Here is a 21,125-nt window from a genome sequence, read left to right as displayed (position 1 = left end):
TGCAGTGAAGCATTGTAAAAATCATATTATTTATTTAGTTTGGTGATTTAGTCATAGATACAGAATATAATTGCTTTGTCTGCTGAATAAAGATTTGCAGTACATAATTTTAGAAAATGTTTCAGTGGGACTAACAGAATTTATAACTTACTAACTCTTTCTTCTCTATAAATTGCTACATGAGTCTTACACTAATCGTTGTAATAAATTTCATTTTTCAAGTAACAATATGAAGCTACAAAACAAAATGCAAAGTCATTTTTAAAACAAAAAAATGAAAGCACAAAATAGAAGTATCGGTTTCCATGTTGTGGCATATAAATATCCAAAGTTATAATTTTAGGAGGCAAAAGGCTTTTAAAATCACGTCCTCTGCAGTATTCTCACCCAAGGGGCAAACCCTCAGCTCCTGAGTGAATGGAGAAAAATCTATCAGTTTGCCTCCATTTCGGATAGCTCTGCCTACAAGAATGACAGGCTTCCTTACATCAAGCCCAGATCAGTTCCCCTAAGGCATCTACGCGTGGAGCCTGTTCAACGCAGAGCGAGCTCGAAACCTCCCTTCTACCTTATAGCCTTGAGCAGACCAGACACCCGAGGAGAGCACTGTGTTCCTGACGGCTCTTGCTCAGGCTACACGTTACCAGGTCCTTCAGCTCCCACAGTACCTCATTTCTTGCTTTTTGTCTAGTCACTCTTACAGTCTTGTCCACTAGGTGCCGTGAAACTTGTCACACACCTTGCTGAAACCGAAAAGCACAATGTCCACAACATAGCTGTGTGCCAACCTCACACAAAATGAAACGGAGGACAGTTTGACGAGACCACGGGCACCCCTGCGGGTTGTGACAGATCCCCGACTCCTTGTCCAAACGTTCGCAAAGCTTCCATTTAATAATTCATCTGAAAACAGAGCCGACATCAACGTCAGTCTACAGTTGGCCTGTAGACGGTCCGCTATCTTCCCAGCTCTCCGGCCTTCCAGGGGTCCACAGAGATCGTGGAGAGTGGTTCTACCATTTCACCCTCCAGGTCTCCTAGCCTACAATCTGTCTGGGTCACATGGACTTGGGCGTGGGAGAGAGGCGTCGTAGATTTAGAGCACAGCCACAAATCTGCTAATTACTCCTCCTTCCCAGAGGTGGGTCTGAATTCCCTTCTCTCCAGTGTGGACTGGATGGAGTGTCTTGCTTCCAACGAACAGACAACAGAGAAAGCGATCATGAGTTCTGAGTCTAGGTCAAAAAAGGCACTGCAGTTTCCTTCTTGTTCTCCTTCTCGGATCACTTGGTCTGGGAAAGCCAGCCACATGTCACAAGGACACTCAAGCAGCCCTACAAGAAGGTTCCCGCGATGAGGTATGGCGGTGTTCTGCCAACAGCCATGTGAGTGAACAGGCCCACCAGAGTCAAGCTTCAACTTCGGGTGGTTGCGGCTCTAGAGGGTGTCTGGATTGCAACCTTCTGGGAGTCCCGGAGCCAGGAGCACCCAGCTAATCCATGCCTGAAATCCTGATCATTACAGTAATTATAAGTAGCTAAATGCTTGTTGTTTTAAGCTGCTAAGTTACGGAATTGTTTGTGGCATAAGCAAGAGGAAACCAGAACAAGGAGCTAGTGTTTTCTTTTTTCATCTTGATCTACCTTGGGCTTTAACTGCCTTCTTTCAGAAGATCACTCTCTCTAATATAGACATAAAGTGGGACAGTTTCCCTTTCTCTCTCATCTTTTACCGTCCCTCACTGACTGTCTCTCAACCCCTGACCCTATCTCCCAAGAGCTGTGGGGCTATTCTTTTTTTATTTTCTTGCTTTGAAATTGTCTGCATTTTCTCATGATTTTCAACTCATTCTGACCTCTAATCTTCCTGACATTGTGTTTATCGGACTGTGATACAATGCTCTGTTAATTTCTCATTGGCTATGTATTTTTTATCTTCCTACGGGCCCTTTTAAATCTGACACAGGGTTATAACCACAGTGATTTCTTTACAGATCACCCTTTTGCTGTCATCAGGATCTAGCAATGCAACAGTTAAAATTATATTTCTGAGACCTAAAGAAAAGTCTCTTCAATAGTCTTTTCTTTTAGATTTGTGGGACCAACAATTTGAAAAAACAGGAGCTCTCTGCTCAAAACTGTAAAAGCCCACATTATTTCTGAAAGGCGAGTGAAAATACTTTTGGTACTCAAACCAAAATTCAAATTCGCATAACAAGTCAGAACAACAGATAGTTAATTATAGCTTAATAGTCTGCGAGACTCTCAGGACAAAGAGATCTTTCTAGTTCATTTTTGTATAGCATGTGCAATCACTTAGAGAAAAGATTTTCTATACATTAAGCAAATCTCACTAAAAGGGAAGAAAAATTAGTAAGCTTGCACATAGGGAAACATCATCGGCAATAAGCTCACATAGCATGTGATGAAATGTGAAATGTGATGTGTAGATTTAAATACATCACGGGGACCTTTTGCTTATAGGCTCATCGGGTGTGTTTTCTCTTTCTAAGCCCTGGTGTGACTCCAGGTCTCTGTGTCATGGTAAATGAGCAGAATATGTTGTTCACTTGAGGGGGGAAGGAGGCATGTCCCTCATGATACCTTTCACATGGCTTGGAGGTCAAGGACTTGGTCTCTCCTTTATGAGGCCTGGAGAAGGGTGGTAATAAATTATAGCAGAAAGGGTAGCTTTCCTCTCCCTGTGAAGAGCTTGCTAATGTATTTTCCTTATTTTGGTCAAATGGTGTTACTTGACCTTCAGAGCCCATTTTTCCCTGGAAGTAAGCCAGGGGAGTAGCTGTAATGGCCACTATGCCCAGAAATCACCACTGATAACATGCTTTCCCTAGCTGACACTACATTCTAAAAGTGATGTGTCCTGGCTTTTCAGATTTGAAAGACAAAGAGAAGTCATCTTCCTCAGTCATGATTATACACAAACCCTTTCTTTATTTGTGTCAGAGTGACAACAGCAATTACTCAATGATGCCATCAACTGAATGACATGCTATGACAATCCCGGGAAGGTTCTCTAAGTTTGGAAAGTCTCAAGATATAATTTGGCACGCTGAACTCAAGCATGCAGTCTCCTAAAGTGTGATGTTGGAAGAACCCAACCTAATGCTATGAACATAGCAGGGAATTGGTCCAAATGCTCAGGAGACAGACTGTAAGCACAGAAAGACAGAGTGAGGTCTCGCTACCTATCCAGCAATAGAGCTATTCGTAAACTAGACTCTTCCTCACTTTGGATCTGATCATTCTTTCTTACCACATGGCCCTTCTTTTATTGGGGAAGTCCTCGCCTCACACAGTACAAGAAAGAAGGTTGAGCCTAGGCCATACTCTCATCTTTGAATCCTTCCCCTCTTCTTTGCCAATGGATGAGACTCTAATCTTTCGAAAGCTTTCCCGAAGCTGACCTACAGCATGTGCCGAGGTTAACACACCCTCGGCGAGTGCCCCATCTGCTTACATTACAGACGCCCTGGTTTATACCTTATGTGGGTCTGTATTCCCCTGCCTTTTTAATTCCATCTCCTCTTTTAAATAGGCCAAGTGTGTTCCTCTTATTATACTTTAAGCTCCTGAGAACAGGGACCTTATCATTTCACTTCTTTCCACGCACCACAGCATTTAATGCCCTGATCTTTGGGAAATACCAAAATGAAGTATTCCTGTTACGGAAACATTGTTGTTGTTATAATAAAGGCTTCAGATGGCTTTTTCCCCTGACAAAACACCCCTAACTGCTTTCTAGCTCTTCCCTTAAAACAGATTGTTTTGGGGAAATGCATGGAAGTTCTTTTCATGTTAGATTTTTTAAAAGGGGGGGGGAACCAACTTTGGTGGTATCAACCTCCCCTCCCCCAGATTTCAATTAGAACACACTGGCCTAGAGGGCCCAATGGAGGAACTTTACAAAATTGGTTGAAAGAGTGTTTCTAATTCACTTTTTATTCTTGTAGATGAAAAGCATCTCTTCCTTAAATATAAAATAGACAGTGCCATAAAAAAAGGCCCAAGGCAAATGACCATCCACCCACTCACTGGTCTCAGCTCGTTAGAATGGAACTGACCCTCAGCCCTGAGCTCCACCACGAGCTGAGCAGGATGCGGATGTCAATGGGCTGACTCCTTAAAATTCACTTGTGTGACAATGGCAATAAGGAAAACATTAGGAGAGCCCAAACTGTGTCTGACTTACTATCACTTAAGTTCCTCTGAAAAGCCCTAAAGGCAGAGATTCATAAAATCAGCGAGAACAGCCATCAAAACGGGTCACTCCACTCTCCCTGACGCCCTGTGGACAGGCACACAGAGGCATGAAGATGCCACAAGGCAGATTCAGAGTTCTCATCTTTGGCTGTCGTTGGGGACAGAAGTGACCTTAGCCGGCACTGGCAGTGTGAGGGGCCGGGTCTGTTCTTGGCCTGCCACCAACTGAACCCGAACCAGGGACCTCCATGTGTTAACATCTTCCAACAAGGTGAATTCCCTGGCCCTTGACTATTGCACGGGGTCATTACAGGGATAAGGAAGAAGATAAACACAGGAAGGTATCCATTGTTTGTGGAGTTAAATCTCTCTAGAATACACAGCCATATCAACTCGGTAACTACTTTCTTCGATTCATGGAAAACAATGGGTACTGTCCGTTGGGCAGAGTTGTGCATAAAGTAAAAAACCAGGCTTGTGTGTGCTTCTGTTGTGGTGTGGCATTGATTTTTAAAACAGCTTGAGATATAAGCTGAATACAGAGAAAGGGTCAAAGTGTATTTCTTCTTAATGTTGGGGAACCTGTAAAAAAAAAGTGTCTATTTTTCAGTGTTAATGGGAATTTTAAATGGTAACAAAAAGAAAAGACTTTTATACAAAACTATGCACGTACATCCTTTCTGTCATTTTAGTTACTCATGGAGAGTTAAGTCCATACAACCCACGAAAAAGAAAATGTAAATATTTCTAGGCTCTAGAGGTAGTCCTGTTCTGCTATTTTTAGGAAGTCACATCTACATGAGAAACCGACTGAAGTTTGAGCCCAGTTCAGTCAGAAGAGGACCCGTCTGCACACCAAACGAGAAAGGAAGGATGAGATATTCAAAGCGGAAACCACATTGTCACCAGACAGAGTGCGCATCTGTGTGGTGGTTTTCCATTTTTGAGGACAGAGAGGTCTATATACTCTTCTCCACTTAAAAAAAAAAAAAAAAATCCCATAAGTTGGAAGGGCTCTTTTATTGTTTGAAAAGGAAAGCTCAGAAAGAAAAACAGATTACTTCAATAGGAAATTGGAAAATAAAGTGTAAGGAAAAGCAAAGGGAATTTTTGAGAAGTCTGGTTTCCAAGGTCATTTCAAATCCTCTCCCTTAGTATTTGCAGTTGAGACAGGCTAATAGCGAAGAGCGGGGACGGCGGGTGCTCGAGCTCAAGCGCAAGGTGCTGAGAGGTAGAAGGGAACCGGGTATACCTGGTCGGGTGGTCAGTCCTCGGTCGGCAGCAGGGCGGGCGTCAACAGGCTCAACTGGGCACAGGAAGCAAGATACACGGAAAGCAAACAAGACAAATCAAGATGGTGAGTTGTGGCTCCTGAACACAGAGCAGGGAAAAGCATGTGAAATACATAAGTTATAAAAAAGGAACAGGTGGAAAAGAACCACAGTGAGTTAATCCCAAGTATCAGGGAATGGGAGGGGGACCACTTCAAAAGGCTTATCGCAACCGATGGGCCAACCCTACTCCTTAGGGTTTTCTAATAAAAGCACTCACCAGGATATGCAGCAACATCAAAGAAGAGGGGATGGGGAGTGTGGAATTACCTCTCATTGAGTTTAGGGATGGTTTCTTGGCTTTTGATTGGAAATAAAATATAATATACCCAGCCTGGTGGAAAATCTTGAAGATACCTCCTTTTACAACTGTCCGATCTTATTTTACAGTTAATTAACTACAAAAGGACTCCATTAAATCCCCAGGGGAAATGCAAATATGAATTTATCGGAAGAGGAAAGTCTCACCACATAATCTGCCATTTAGTGCACCAAATTTGCTCCCACTGTGAGGGTAAAAGAAGTAAACCAGAGAGTCAGTCTCTCTCTAATTTTAAAGGCTGCTTATTATTTTAATAGATGACATACAGTTGTCATGTGTGAAATGTGAGTACTTCCTTTCGTATTTCTCAACTTCCACAATTGTCCCTTTGTGAGAATTCTGGGCTGGCCCCAAAGGAAGCCTTGCATGTGGCACCATGGTGCCCACCATTGCTTACCATTAGCTGGCATTTCCAAAGTGCTTCTGAATCTCAGAAAATATTAACTTGAATTTAGACTGGTCTTTGAAGAAACGGGCAAGGGAGAGAAACAGAGCTTTAAGGATTCATAAACGGACAAGGGGCAAATGAAGCCGAGGGAGGGGAAAAGCCCTTTGGGTAAGGCCTGGGAAATATAAGGCAAGAAGGTAAGGAAAGGTGAGCCAAGATGTCCAGGGGAAGTAAGGTGTGCTCGATGGGCTGGCTTCTGGATGAGCAGTTTCAGGAAGACCATCCAGCTTACTGATGCACACAGCTTGGCATTCCCAGGTGGGATTACAAACCCAATCGATCCTGAATGTCACATGTTGGCAGAACAGTGAGGGAGAAGAGAACAGCAGGATGTTAAGCCTTCAAATTATGAAAAAAAATCAGGTTTCTGAGAATACTAAGACATTTGGATGAATCCAAAGAGCAACGTGGTTTGGGCATTTGTTATGCAGGGTGGTGGCATGACACTCGCACCCCAAGCAACTTTGGGCGAATGGCCACTTCTGAGGCTGTTTCTTCATACATAAAATAGCCTCTTCTCATTGTAGTGAGAAACAAAACAGTTTTAAAACCTGTTTCAGAAATGCTCTAATACTATGAAACTGCATTTATTAAATCTTCCCTAACAACTCTTGCTGAGAGGAGGACTAATTTCTACTACTTTATTGCTATGATAGGTTAAGACATCCTGTTGGAACTCACACATTTGAATGACATAGATTCTCTGTGTTTCACCTTTTCCCCATCTGCAACAGTATTTGGTGACAGTAATAACTCTTCGTAAAACAGAGTTAACGGAGGGATTATTGTATTTTTTGATTATTTCCTCATGAGAGCGCCAATGGTGCTTCAGTTGAAGAGAACAGCATGCCCAAGCACACTCATGGAGCAAAAAAGGAACTCGAAGTGGGGATCCCATTCCTCAATGGCTAAATCATCAGAAACTGTATTTGACTCATGAGAGAATCAGCAGTTAATCTGTGGTTTAAATACAGGCTGAAGAGCTGCTAGTTGGTCACAGGGTCCACTTTAAAGCCACCATTGATTTACTCCGTGATCTTGGGCAAGCCAAATTCTTTCCAATCCTTAGTTTTGTTGTAAGTAAACATGGTTTTTCCAGGGCTCAAATGTGCACACATATGCACAAGAACCTTACAAATGATAAAGCACTATTCCACAATTCCTTAAAGAAATACAGAAAAAGCATCAAATGTATAGACAAAAAAAAAAAAAGTCCGAAAGATATTACCACAAAAAGCTATCATTAGTTATTTCTGTGTGAGGAGATTGTTTCTAGAAACTTCTCTGCCTTTTCTTCCCCATGTGCATGTATTGTTTGAAAACAGTAATAAAACCTGGTCTGTTTTTTAGGAGGGTGAAACAATTAATAGTTTTATTGACTTAAACTTTAGCCTGCTTTAACAGTTTGAGGCTGATTCAGTATGAATTAATATTCAGAAAGTAACTTCTATGTTGAGTGAGCGGACATCTATCAATTTTTTTAAAAGACAATTACAACATCACTGCCAGAAATGCGTATATACATCTACAAGACAAAGTGGTGCATTATTTCCCAAGTCCAACACAAATACTTTCTAATTTTCCAAAACGAACTATTGCTTGTTGAACTAGAAGGTGACATCAGTATAGTGTTCAAAACATTTTACAGTAGCTGTTTAGTAAATTAAAAATAAGAAAGAGGTCATCTTAAAGGATGATAAACTTAGGCAGAAATGTGTTATTCCCATGCCTTCAATAGTTTTGAATCAAACCTTCCCCTAAGAGAGGAGAGAAACAGAATGATTCACATTCTGGGGCTTCTGAGTCTGTTCTCATGCTGCTTGTAACAGACCAGTTCTAAGCTGAATGCTGCCTAGCACAGCCTGCCACCAGGCCAAAGGGAATGGAAGAATCAGCAGGAAAACAGGCCTGAAAATAACATTATTTATTTTCAATTCCAGCACTTATTTATGTATTTATTTTTTTTAAAGATTTAAAAAATTTATTTATTTTAGAGAGAGAGGGTGTATGTGAGTGGGGGAGGGGGCAGAGGGAATGGGAGAGAGAATCTCAAGCAGACTCCCCACTGAGCGTGGAGCCTTACTCGGGGCTTGATCTCACGACCCTGGGGTCACAACCTGACTGTACTGAAGAGTCGGATGCTTAACCGACTGAGCCACCCAGCTGCCTCTCAATTTTAGCATTTAAAGAGATTTGGTCATTGCTTCTTTATTAGGCTAATTAGAAATATACCAGTGGGCAACTGCACTTTGCAATTATAAATATATAGTCTTGTAAGACCTGTTGTGGTCTTTTGAGAATATTATAGTATTTCATGTATGTATTCTATGCAAGGAAGCTGACTGTTGGCCGCTCCGTGGCTGGCCTGCTCAGCCAATCGGGATCAAGCCAAACAAACACAGATGCCTTTAGCCAGAAAACTTCATGATCCTCGGGAACAACAGTTTGATAAATAACAGCTTCACTTTAAGTTACCCAGTTAAGTTTCGTGGATATGAGTAAAACCACAAAAAAATCCCTCAAGGCAAACCGTAGCTGGTCAAAGAGCCTAAAATATCGGAAAACTGTGATATGCTTAGTTTTTCAATATAAATTAAAAGAAGGCCTGGGTGCCTGATCCTCTGTCTGGACTCGACTGACTGGTCTTAAGAAAAAGCAGTAAATTGTTGGTCAGCATCTGAAGCTATGAATGATAAGGACTGCCTGAACAATGAAAGGAAATCCTTTGAGAATTTTAGATATTTTCAGTGGCTCAGTGTATGGGCATGTGTCTGAGACATTCACGAGGAACAAGGCCCTGGGGAGAGGGAAGAAGGGGAGGAGGGCAGAAAGGGGGAGATTTTAGGACTGGGTCATTATATGGCTTGTTATAGTCGTTAATTTTTAAGGCTATACTGTTTGGACTATAGGGTGATTCTCCCTGGGAGTCCCTGGTAGTAAGATCCTGATTCTATAGAAAGAACAAATGAACGAACGAACGAACAAAAGGAACAAAGGAAGGAAGGAGGGAGGGAGGGAGGGAGGGAAGGAAGGAGGAAAATAAAGGAAAGAAAAAAAAAAACTACCCTAAATATTTACTGTGTTGTAGATACTTTGCCTGCCATCTCACTTAACGCTCATACCTTATCTCTGAATTAAGAATTATTGTCACCTTTGTTTTACAGACCAGGAAATAGCCACAGAGACTCTCTAACTTGCTCACCACACCCAGCAGAGCTGGAATTGAAACTCTGATGATCCACACCATTCAGGACTGTGGGGTAGCTACTATTCTGTGGGATGGTGGGGATGTGAAGGTGTTCTTGGTTGTTACCATGAATACAGGGCAAGGGAGGATAGCACTGGCTTCCAGGGGATGGGGACCGAGGATGCTAGATGCCGTGCACAGGGCAATCCCACACAAATAAAAATAGCTCTGCATCCTCTACGACTTCCTAACTTCCTACTGGACATTTGTTTATCTATGATTATGTGAGTCTACAGCGTAACTCAGGTGAATATATAAACACAAAGCATTTTTTGCATAGTTCTTACTGTAACCTGGACACGCTAAGAGCTCATCACCAGGTACAATGAGGGAAGACTGTTTACGTTAGAGCCTTCCCAAGAGTTGTTCACTATGTCAGGAAATCATCCACTGTTGCTCACAGAACCTGAATCGTGGAATCAGCCCTTGTGTCAGTCTACATTTATATCTGTCACATCCATACAGGACAAACACCTGATCACGTCACTCTTTCCCACTAGCAGTCAAGCCTGAATACTTATGCGTTGAAACACTTATTATAAATTACATCCATTATATTGATTTTTCCCCTGAAACACTGTCAGTCCGTTTTATTTTAAGATTCACTGTTAAGGAGGCTTTTCAAAATGTTATAAAAGGAGTGTTGGGTCTGATAACAGTGAGAACCAGAACTCAAGCTCTGAGATCCTCTGAGATTCTTGCCTTGTAATACTTTCATGTAAGATTTTGCTTTATCAATGACAGGTCTTTAACAAGAGCATCAGCTCTTCTGATGAGGCTTGGGCAATGTGAGCAGCTGGGTCCTGGTCAAGGATCCAGAGGCACTCAATCAAGGACTTTGCCCGAGTGGGCATCTTGGCAGCACCCAAGGGCCCGGGGGGGGGGTGTCTATGCACACAAGTGCAGGCTCCTAGGACCCATGGCGAACAGGCCACTCTCAGAGTCTACTCCTGAGTGGAGGTGTTTAAAGTCCATTGCTGTTCTGGGGTACCTCTAAAATCTCTTGTGCTTAGCCTTCCAAAAACTGATCACTTTGGAGAAACCCAGTAGTGAACCCAAAGTTCTTTCTTTGGGTTATCCGGCAAGTGTTGGGGGGAGAATCACTGCTTGCCTCCTAACTTGGACCAAGACTTCTTTCTTATTTGATTTGGGAGGATTGTCAAGGGGTAGAAGACCAGGAAAACGGTGGATGTGTTGACAGTGGCATCCAAGTTTGGATTTTAGGAAGCAGGTTTGGTAAAATAGTTCCTCCCTCTATTTCTCCTTAAAAAGAACAACCAATATCCTTGCATTTCTTTTCCCTAAACAGAGTGGGTCAGTTTGGCTACTATTTAAAAATTTTAATATAAGCCAAATGTTTACTAGAATACATATACTTTTTACTGGAGACCACATATATTCAGATATACATATGAAATCAAGATGAAATGCCTGGAGCACATAAAGGAAGATTTATTTAACTGTTGGTATTATTTATACTACAAATATGATAAATGCAAAGTTAAATTTACCTCCTTAAAGATACCAAGGAAATGCGGTATTCATATTAAGTAGTTAAGCTCTCAATAAGAGTGAGAAAGTAAAGAGAAAATCTGAAATTCAGGAAGTGCAACACCTTCTAGAAGAATATACACAATTTTGCTATTCTTGGTGCTATGTGGCACCAAGATCATCGCATTTCACTGTATTCATTAAATTTGAAGAAGCTAACATAAACAGGGCTGAGTGTTTTCAGTGTTGTTGTTCTTCCAAAAACTCTGTATAGCCCACATTTGTATAGGATTCAAAACATTTAAGAGAAATACCAAGTGTTACATCAAACATACACAGTAATTTCTATAAATTAATTTTGACTCTGCTAATGTAGCTTACTTTGGCTTTCTAAATCTTTCCATAAACTTTACCATAAATAAATTACAATTTCTAGTTTTTATTATTTGTGTGTGTGTGTGATCATTAAAATTTAGGTAGGCTCCGAAACAGGTTTTATCCTGCTTTTCCAAAATCAACAAGTAATGGAAAATATTAAATGGGAACATTTTACTTATAGAAACTACGTATTTGAAAGATGTGAAAAGGTCTCTGATTACGAGAAAGTGACAGGAAGTTCTTTGTAAATTATAATTTTAGGATCACTGCAGCTGAATAAATTCTCAAAGGCAGGGGTAATTTTTAACAAAGAACAGTCTAATCTATATATTTAAATTCTCTTTTTCATAAAAAGCTAAGAGTTGGACATAAATGACATTTAACATTATTTGGTATAAAGGGCATTAAGGGTTGTAATTTTCTACCAAAGGAAGTTTGTCAGACTTCAGTCCGATGTGGGACCTACTTCTCCCTGAATTAAACAGCTCCTTTAGCAGCACATTGAGCCCTTTATACCAAATAATTCTTCCTGTTAAAGGAAAAGAGGAGATCTAGTGTGCGTTCAATTTACAAATGAGACTGGACATTTTCCACAAAGGATTTTCATTAGTAACCATAAAAGACCAAAATGTATCCACCTATTAAAAAAATGGTGCAGTCAGTACTCTAATATTAATAAATTTAATAAGGAAGTTACCCTCGTAACAAGTTCTTCAATTTTTAGAAGTCTTTAAATTTTTTCCTCTATGTAAGAATTATTTTTATAAATGGTGAAGTGTTAATTATTTTTATGTTATAAATGATACTGTTGTTCGTAGCTGGTATTACTACCATAAGGTGTACTTTTTCAAATTAATGCAACAAATCTGGGGTGATTACTCACAAGGAAATTGTCCACAGAAAGATTTTCTGTAATGGTTCTTGAGAAAAACTTCTGTAGTACACTTAAGGTCTGATACTGAGCTCAAATTCAGTCTGAGGTATATACTGACTGCATTTTGAGGTATCTTTAAATAGTCATATTACAATTATTACCACTATCCGAACTTGCCACTTTCACAAAGACACTCACGTGTAAAATCTGGTGTTCTTAAAAAAAGTGCTATTAGTGTTGAGAAATCAAGGTGTTCCTGTGTTTGAAATTGTATACTTCTGAATATGTAAAAATGTTTATGGAATAAAGAGAACTAAAAGATGTTCTCTCATTAAGAGACACTATTTAGAAGTTTCTGCTAAGAAATCCCTGTGAAAGAAATCATCCACTGTGCAAATTTATTGACAGAGAAAATCCTCTCTGAGCTGCCACAGGAAAAAACACGTAGATTGATTCGCTTCTGAACTCTGAGAGCTGCCTTAAATTGAACTTTCTAAACACACAGTTGCTTACATCTTCAGCAAAATTACATTTTATTTGTAGGTGGTTCTTTATCTTTGCCTGTAACATTCAGTGCAATCTGAAATTTAATGCACTAGAATAAATAACCAGCAAAGACTATTTTGGTGCTTTTCAAATCTCCGTTTCTGCAAGCCCCACGAAAACTTCTCCCCATGGGGAGAAAAACTGATGTAATTTCATTCCCTGTTTGCTTTGAAGGTGGGCCTAGACTGGCCACTGCCTCATAAACACACACTGAATATTGTTTTTTTTTTTTTCCCCCAGAAGCAACGAAATACCTCTTGGTGAGAGAGTATTTTTTTTCGAATGCATATAAAAAGTCACCACTCAAGAATATCAGAAAGATGTACATACACATAGACCGGAATGTTCTTGTTCTCACCGGGGCCTCTTACCTTCATTTTCTGTATTGGCAGGCACCGAGTCCACCCCAAAAGGATGCCAGGGCTGGAGATCGTCCAAGCCGAACTCCCCATTCACAGGAAGAAGCTCCACGGTGGTTTTCGTTTCTGTCAAAGATGGCATGAGGGCATCGTTTCCGTAACTGATTCTTGGTTCACTGATCATGTTGGCCAAGACGTCATCTGAGTAGTTCTGCTCTTTCTGAAGCAGCTCATCTAAACAGAACAGAGCCATGTGTATGGTGGGTCACAGCAACACGCATGACTGCCGCAGTGGCTACCACTTCCTGTCAGCCAGATGCGACCTGAACTGCTCTGTGCATGCACGACCTCATGCACAGCCATGAGGTGGGTACCACCGTCAGCTCCATCTGACAGATGTGAAAACTGAGGCCCGTGGCAGCTGAGGCACTTATGTAAAACCACAGCAAGTGCCCAAGGCAGGATGTGAGCCCAGGGAGAATGGCTCCCACCTAGGCTGCAGCTCCGAACGGCTGTACCACTTCTGACCACGATGGAGGACCTCAAGAGCGAAATCTCCCCTTCCTCCTCGGACACAGGCTCTGGTATCCTGGGATCACAGGTGAATCAACAGCGTGCTCTGCTGACCTGTGTGCCGGGACGTGGTGGCAGCGTGCAAGGGACAGTTACTTTCATGCTGGAGGATGTAGTCCAGCGAGTCCCTTGTCTGTCCTTGAACACGTGTAAGGACAAGAGAAGCATAACTGGGTGGCAGCCTGCTCCGTTCTGGAACAGGTCTCATTGTTTTGCTGTGAACAAATCTGCCTTCCCCAAAAGCCCCCTAGGTGCTGCATGATCTACGTTCTGAGGCAACAGAGAGGCAACCCCCTTGCCCTCCCAGCGGTGGCCCCGCACACATGAAGTTCTGCTCCAGCCTGCTCCGCTGGGGGCGAAACCTCCCTGCCTCCCAGCATCTGTCTTGCCTTCTAGAGCCAAATTTCCTGCCTCTTCCCGCTGCCACTTCTCTTCAAAAAATGCTATCTGTTACCAACACCCCCTTTTTAAAGATTATTTATTTATTTGACAGAGAAAGAGCGAGCGAGCACACAAGCAGAGGGGAGCAGGAGAGGGAGAAGCAGGCTCCCCGTGGAGCAAGGGAGCCTGACATAGGGTTCAATCCCAGGACCCCGGGATCATGACCTGAGCCAAAGGCAGATGCTCAATGACTAAGCCACCCAGGCGTCCCTCAGTTACATCCTTTTATAAAAAACAGACTAAACAAAACCAACTTTATGGAACATAATCGACTGATCTCTAAGTTCTTGTAGACTCGTGAAGATTCCTACATTATACATTATTGCAATGCATTTTTACTGGAAAAGAGAGCTGGGAATATAACCTTGTACCGACTGGAATCATTGCTTTAAATACGGGGTTATCACAAGATTTGTGAATCTCCTATAATGCCACCACAGGTCACCAGGTTTTTCTGTGGAATCTATTTTTTAAAATTAGACACGCACGGATAGCATGTGTGCTATTAAAAATGATATTAACCAGAATATCTCATCTCCCAATCACACCTCTGTCAAGAGTTTACAGTATTATGTATTTCAAACCAATCACTGGTTAGTATTATTGCTGCAGAAAACGAAGAAAATAAAATCAGGATTTAAATTTGATTTGTAATATTTTCCTATCATCCTTCACATTCTCTTTTAAATTGAAAAAAAAATTTTTACCTGAAAAAATTCTGCTCCAACAGGTCAATTAAAACAATTTGATAGAAGAGCATTAAAGCGTGAGATTAATATCCTTCTATGGAGTCAGTTTTATTGCGAGATACCATTTTAAATGATGAAATCCCAAGACAATCAGTCCTTCTGAAGTCTAATTTGAGTTATAATATATAGCTATTTGCTGCAGCACCATTCTAAAATTCAATATTTGATGCTTGTAATGACCTTTCCCATGCAGATGAAAGGGCCCCATTAGATTTATTCCAACTTTTTCATGTCTTAGAGTCACGGGTAATGGCTAATAACTTAGCCAATGTCTGCTTTAATAAATTAAATGGGCATTTCTTTTATATAAATCTTATGCTTCTGACTGTTGAGCACTTACAATACTAAAGAGATGATCTTCTGGAACAATTATTGGCGCTCACACGTTCATCTGAGAGGGAATAACCTTCACCAGCATGCTCTGCTCTTGGCCCCACCTGGAGGCACGTTGGTATCTTTGTGGCATTTACTGCCACTTACCCTCTGGAAACTCTTTCTCTTTGTCTTGCAACCTGAGGACCACGCTGGTTCCCTGTGACTTCTGCAAGGAACTCCTCTCGCTCCTTTCTTCTAATCTCTTCATCCCTACATTTCCTTTTTGTATCTCCGTCCATCTTTTTCTGCAATTTTTCATTTGGAAATCCATCCCCTCTTGAAGTTCTAAGGATGAACCGGAAATGTCTTTCCCCAGCGTTCATTTCTTCCTCTCACTCTAGGTTCTATATATGTCTAAGTTTCCTGGGCCTATTAGCTTACATCTCCCGTGAACTTAGTACGTACGAAACTGAGCTCAAGGCCCCCTTGCTCTCCCTCCTGCCTTCCCCTGTTGTAATCATGGAAGAGCTACGATCCCAGCCACAGGTCTGAAACCTCCATAACCATCTGTAGCTCTATTTCTTTGTGTCCCATACATTACTGACAATTCGATTTTTTTTTAAAGATTTTTTTTAACAAAATTTATTTACTTGACAGAGAGAAACACAGTGAGAGAGGGAACGCAAGCAGAGGGAGTGGGAGAGGGAGAAGCAGGCTTCCCGCCCAGCAGAGAGCCTGATGCGGGGAGCTGAAGGCAGCCACTTAATGACTGAGCCACCCAGGCGCCCCCGACAACTCCTTTTAAAATTCCATTTCTGGATTCTCTTAACTCATTTCTCACTCCGTCTTTCTACAATCTTCCTCCCTTGAATCATCATTACTTTCTGCTTTGATAACTGTGAAGTCTATTGTTGTCCCTGCTCTGTTCCCCATATCTTTTTGTGATACTGAGGAACGGCTCTGCCTCATTCCAGTAACTCCCCATTCCCTACTGAATTAATCCCAAACACTGCTTTGCCAGAGATTAAAGGCCCTCTGTGATCTGGGCCCACCTCATCTTTGTAGCTTTGAGGCTCAAGCCCTTTGCCCTATACACCTGCGATACAGTGATTTATAATAAGAAATCTATATTTGGTCTTCGTAGGCACAGAGCTCCTAAAACCCTTGAAATTTCGTAAGTGATGAGAGGAATAAAGGTATCTTTTAATTATGTTATGAAGCAACTTTTGAAAAGCCTACAGGTCACCCAAGGATGGGGGCTGGTCACCAGAGGGACTAGTCATGTGATCAGAGGGTTAGAACTTTCAGTCCCACCCTCTGGGAGGGGAGAGGGGCTGGAGACTGAGCTCAATCGCCAATGGCCAACGATTTAATCAACGAAGTTTATGGAATGAAGCCTCTGTAAAAACCAAAAAGGACAGGGTTCTGGGAGCTCTGAGGCTGGTGAACACATGGCACTGTGGGAACATGTTGAAAGCTCCCAGTCCTTTCCTACAGACTTTCCCACTTGGATGTTGCTGAGTTATATCTGTTTATAATAAATCAGTAATCTAGTAAGTAAAATGTTTCACTCTGTTCTACAATTAATAGAACCTGAGGAGGAGGTGGATGGAACTTCTGATTTATAGCTGGTCATCAGAAGCACAGGTGACACCTGGACTTGCATTGGGCTGTTGGGGGCAGGGCGGTGGGAGTCTTATAGGACTGAGCTCATACTCGTTTTTGTTTTTTTTTTTAAAGATTTTATTTATTTATTTGACAGAGAGAGAGATAGCCAGAGCAGGAACACAAGCAGGGGGAGTGGGAGAGTTGGAGAAGCAGGCTTCCTGCCGAGCAGGGAGTCCTGTGTGGGACTTGATCCCAGGACCCTGGGATCATGACCTGAGCCGAAGGCAGACGTTTAACGACTGAGCCACCCAGGCGCCCCTGAGCTCAAACTCTTGTGGGATCTGCACTACCTCTAGGTAGACAGTATTGGAATTGGGTTGAATTGATTGAATTCCCCAACTGGATGCTGGAGAATTGCTTGTTGGTATGGGGAAAACCCCACATATTGGAACTGGACCCACAGCTCTGTCAGACCGAGTGGCTTAGATTATCCCCAGACGGGACCAGGCATTCCCATCAGGACACCTTTGCTCTCTGTTCCTGCTACATGGGAAGATCATCTCTGCTTATTTAAATTATATGAACTTTTGAAAGCCCAGCTCAAAATGCCCTCTTCTCTGTAACTCTACTCTTAACAACCTTATGAGGGTTATGGACATTATTATTTTTACGGGATGGGAAACTGAGGCTGGGATGGATGACCGAATCTCTTTAAGATCCCATGGCCAATGGGCATCAGTGCTGAAGTCCCTGCTCTGGGCTGCAGAACGCCCACCTCCCTTGCCTGTGACCCCCACCTATCCAGCATCCACAGCCCCAGAGCAGGGCTCACTCCTGGTCTCAGCATGGCATCGCTCATTTGCAGAGTGATTATAAGCCCAACTGTTTTGTCACACTTACAGGGCTGCAAGCAGACTCAAACACCACCAGTCCTATGGAATAGTTATTGCTTTTGCGCCTTCGAATAGGCATTTTCCAGGCACTGGATCTGAAGGGAGTTCTGTACCCATCTCAGCCCATGGCAGTAAAAAGGGTAGAGCAGGAAACAGTCACAGTGGAAAATCTTACGTCTGTACTTCATAAAATATCCAGGACATTTTGGGTTGTAGCAAATTGTGGTGCCTGCTTTTCTCTTTTATCTCTTATGCTGTTGGCAGAAAATTTCTTCCAAATGGCCACTCAAATGTTGAGCCCCATGGTAGTTAATTTTCCTGGTTTATTATATTCATGTTCAGAAAATGAGAGAATGAAACATTCAAGAAATGTTACATTTTTGGCAGGCTGAAAAGCACTTAGGCTTTTTTGGGGGGGTTACAAAATAGCAGAAATCCATGTTTTAACCTCAGTTTAATGCAGGAGATTTAGAAACAACCACCTCTGGTTATCTCATTTGGAACAATGAAGTCTGTGTGGTTTTCAAGGGACAAAAAGCAGGTGGAAATGACAGATTATCATTCGTGGGGGTAGGATTCCATTTTGCGATCATAAAATGTCAGAAGGCAGCCAGCTACCTCTTGACATGAAGGGCTCAGGATTTTACCAAAGGCGAACACAATTGGCACTAGGCAATTCTGCCTATGATAACAAAAAAAAAATGCAGAGCCACATATGATTATTTCAGTGCACATTCTGAGTGGGGCTTTAATTTTGAATTCTGTGGTTAAGACTCATAGCGCAGAAACTACACATCTAGTACGTTAGTGGCCCTCATGGATTACCTGTTTATCTGAATTAATTTAATTTTTTATTGCGATGCTTTGATGGCATATATTGGTGATTTCCAAAGCTTTTAAGGATCTAAACTGGCCAGCTGCTGTATTAAACTAAGACACGAAGTTCATTTCTTCCCTAAGACTCTCTTTTTCCTTTCTAAGAGCTACTTGTTATTGCCCAGAATTACGGCAGCTATCTCTGGAGTTAAATTTATTTTCTTCTGTTATACCCAGCATACACGGGCATTGTGGTAGTGGAAGTGGAAATATTTGGGCGCCTGGGTGGCTCAGTCGGTTAAGCATCTGTCTTTGGCTCAAGCTGTGATCTTGGGGCCCCACACTGGGCTCCCTGCTCAGCAGGGAGTCTGCTTCTCCCTCTCCCTCTGCCCCTCCCCCATTCATGCTCTCTCTCTCTCTCTCTCTCTCTCTCTCTCAAATAAATAAATAAAATCTTAAAAAAAAAGAGGTGAAAATATTTAACTGAGTTCAGGGATGGCAATCTTTAATCTACAGCTTAAACAAAACAGGGATACTCAATTTCAAATGTGAAACATACAGCAAACTTTGTCACCTTGCCCTTTGTGTTGAGGATTTATACTAAGCATACTTAATAGTTATGAGAAAAAAAAAACACCTCACCATTTAGTTATCATAGAAAATATTTAAAATACTTTGAGGTGATGGGGATGAAGGAGTGTGGAATCACCATATTCTATACCTGAAGCTGATATCACACCACGTGTTAACTGACCGGAATTTAAATAAAAACTTACATATTTTGAAGAAAGCAGCATCAAGAGAGTCCCTCAATAGTGGTATCATCTTCAAATGACTAAAATATTTTGTTTTTGTGGAAGCAATAGACTTCTATGATAGTTTGAGAGAAACAGCCCCATAAAAGGATTGCTGAATGGGAAACAGAGGAATTCTAGATCATCTGGCTAACATGCCTCTTTAAATTATTAATCCACCACCCAAACTCCTTTTAAAGTTTTAACGGCCGTATTTTAGGTTTCAAGAAAATATAGTTTGTAAACATTAAATCAGTTCTCTTTTGCAAGCTTTAGTTACAATCACTGAACTATCTCTTCCACCTTTTAAATGTGTTTGGGGTGGGGAGGAAAATCTCAGCCTTTTCCTGTGTAACAACACACAGCTGTTAAAGGTCTGATTTGGAGATGGGCATCAGTTGAGGTCTCCCAGGCTTGCCGGTTCTTCTCTTTATAGGATTGAAACTGCACTGCTATGTTTATTTATTTATTTTTTTTTTCTATTTTCTGAGTCTTCTGGTTCCTGCTGGAAAAATATGTACTTATCTGTAGCCTCTCCCCAAAACGGAAATTTCTTTTCAACTTTGTCTATCAGAGGATTCTCATATGACTTATTCTTTCCTCTCTCTTTTTTAAAATAAATAATTTAAATGTTTCTCTATGGTGACCTGTCCATTTCTGTTTTCACAAATCGTATCTTTTTAATAAATATTTGCTTCTGCATCTGAAAGAACTGAAGGGTTACACCTCTGTGCGATGCACCCTACCCCCACCCCTCGCTCCCTGCAACCGCCACAGCTGCACTGGGAGTATCTATAAAAGGGGTGCAATTTTTCCCCGATCAAGAAGCTCCACTATGAATCCACTGTCATCCATTCTAGGCATTTTGCCCACACCAGGCCTATGAGATCAGATTTAATTTCCCAATCACAGTTCTGTGCATGTCTGATTCATGGCTCAGCACACAACTGCCATGCTGGTTCATTATACTGAACGTTGCCATGGTCTCTGAAGCTCCCTAAGGCTCGCATTCCTCATCCATAAAATTGGAGGAGGCTGGATGGATGGTCTTAGCAGTTCCTCCACTTGGAATCCCGTTAGCTGTGCTCTTGTACATAGGTGTCCCCCCAGAGTGAGGGAACCACAATTTGCACACCACCGTGGTCCCCAGGTGATTCTCAAGCATGTTACAGATGAACCACTGCCACTATCTGTGCAAAGGTGTCACCACACAATGGTCTCAGTCATCACCTTCGTGAGAGACACAAGTCTCAAAACAAGGTGTTCTGCAGGATGAGCATGGCCACCGAGTAATAGCGCCAGAGGAAACCTGACTCCCACACACCGTTAAGTCACGTTCTCAGAACCCAGCCCACTCTGAGCCTTGAAGCTCTCAGGCACGACAACGCTTCGGAATCAGAAAGCCACAGGAAAGGAAAGCCTAGTTATGAATTTCCTTTTTTGCCAGAACATTTTGTCAGGCAGGAAATGACACAGAAGCTGGAACAAGGAAGTGTTCAGGAAACAGGTCAGTGTTGTTCAGACTCTGAAAAAAAGAACATGCACTTAAAAGTGTAGAGGGTACTAGAGGACACACTTCTGTGCTGTGTTCCTCACCACTGAAGACCAGCCCTCGCTGGTGACTATTTTACTTCTAATCATGGACTTACCTATAGTTCAATGGAGGAGAAGCAGTTCATTTTTATCTTTTTTGGCAGGGGAGAGAGAAAGAAGGGGGGAG

At 41.9% G+C, this 21,125-nt stretch overlaps 1 protein-coding gene and 1 long non-coding RNA gene across 7 annotated transcripts in view; one reads left to right on the top strand and one right to left on the bottom strand.

The window, feature by feature from the left end:
* The window catches only part of APP (amyloid beta precursor protein), a 265,110-nt gene that overhangs the window by 13,953 nt on the left and 230,032 nt on the right, over positions 1 to 21,125 (bottom strand). For 3 of the 6 annotated variants that reach the window (XM_025872545.2, XM_025872556.2, XM_025872531.2), the window contains 2 exons: positions 13,229 to 13,450; positions 5,473 to 5,526 (listed from right to left, as the gene is read on the bottom strand). In XM_025872545.2, coding sequence (XP_025728330.1) covers positions 5,473 to 5,526; positions 13,229 to 13,450 — 276 coding nt within the window. The remainder of the gene's footprint in view (positions 1 to 5,472; positions 5,527 to 13,228; positions 13,451 to 21,125) is intronic. The other 3 variants (XM_025872550.2, XM_025872562.2, XM_025872539.2) reach the window with 1 other exon arrangement.
* Positions 1 to 21,125, top strand: part of LOC141372590 (uncharacterized) — a 40,087-nt gene that overhangs the window by 3,529 nt on the left and 15,433 nt on the right. The window lies entirely within an intron of this gene.

Source organism: Callorhinus ursinus, unplaced genomic scaffold (genome assembly GCF_003265705.2).
Source record: "Callorhinus ursinus isolate GAN/ISIS: 27379988/994484 unplaced genomic scaffold, GSC_fseal_2.0 scaffold1, whole genome shotgun sequence".
NCBI classification, from domain to species: Eukaryota; Metazoa; Chordata; class Mammalia; order Carnivora; family Otariidae; genus Callorhinus; species Callorhinus ursinus.
This window is presented reverse-complemented; position numbering and strand designations above follow the sequence as displayed.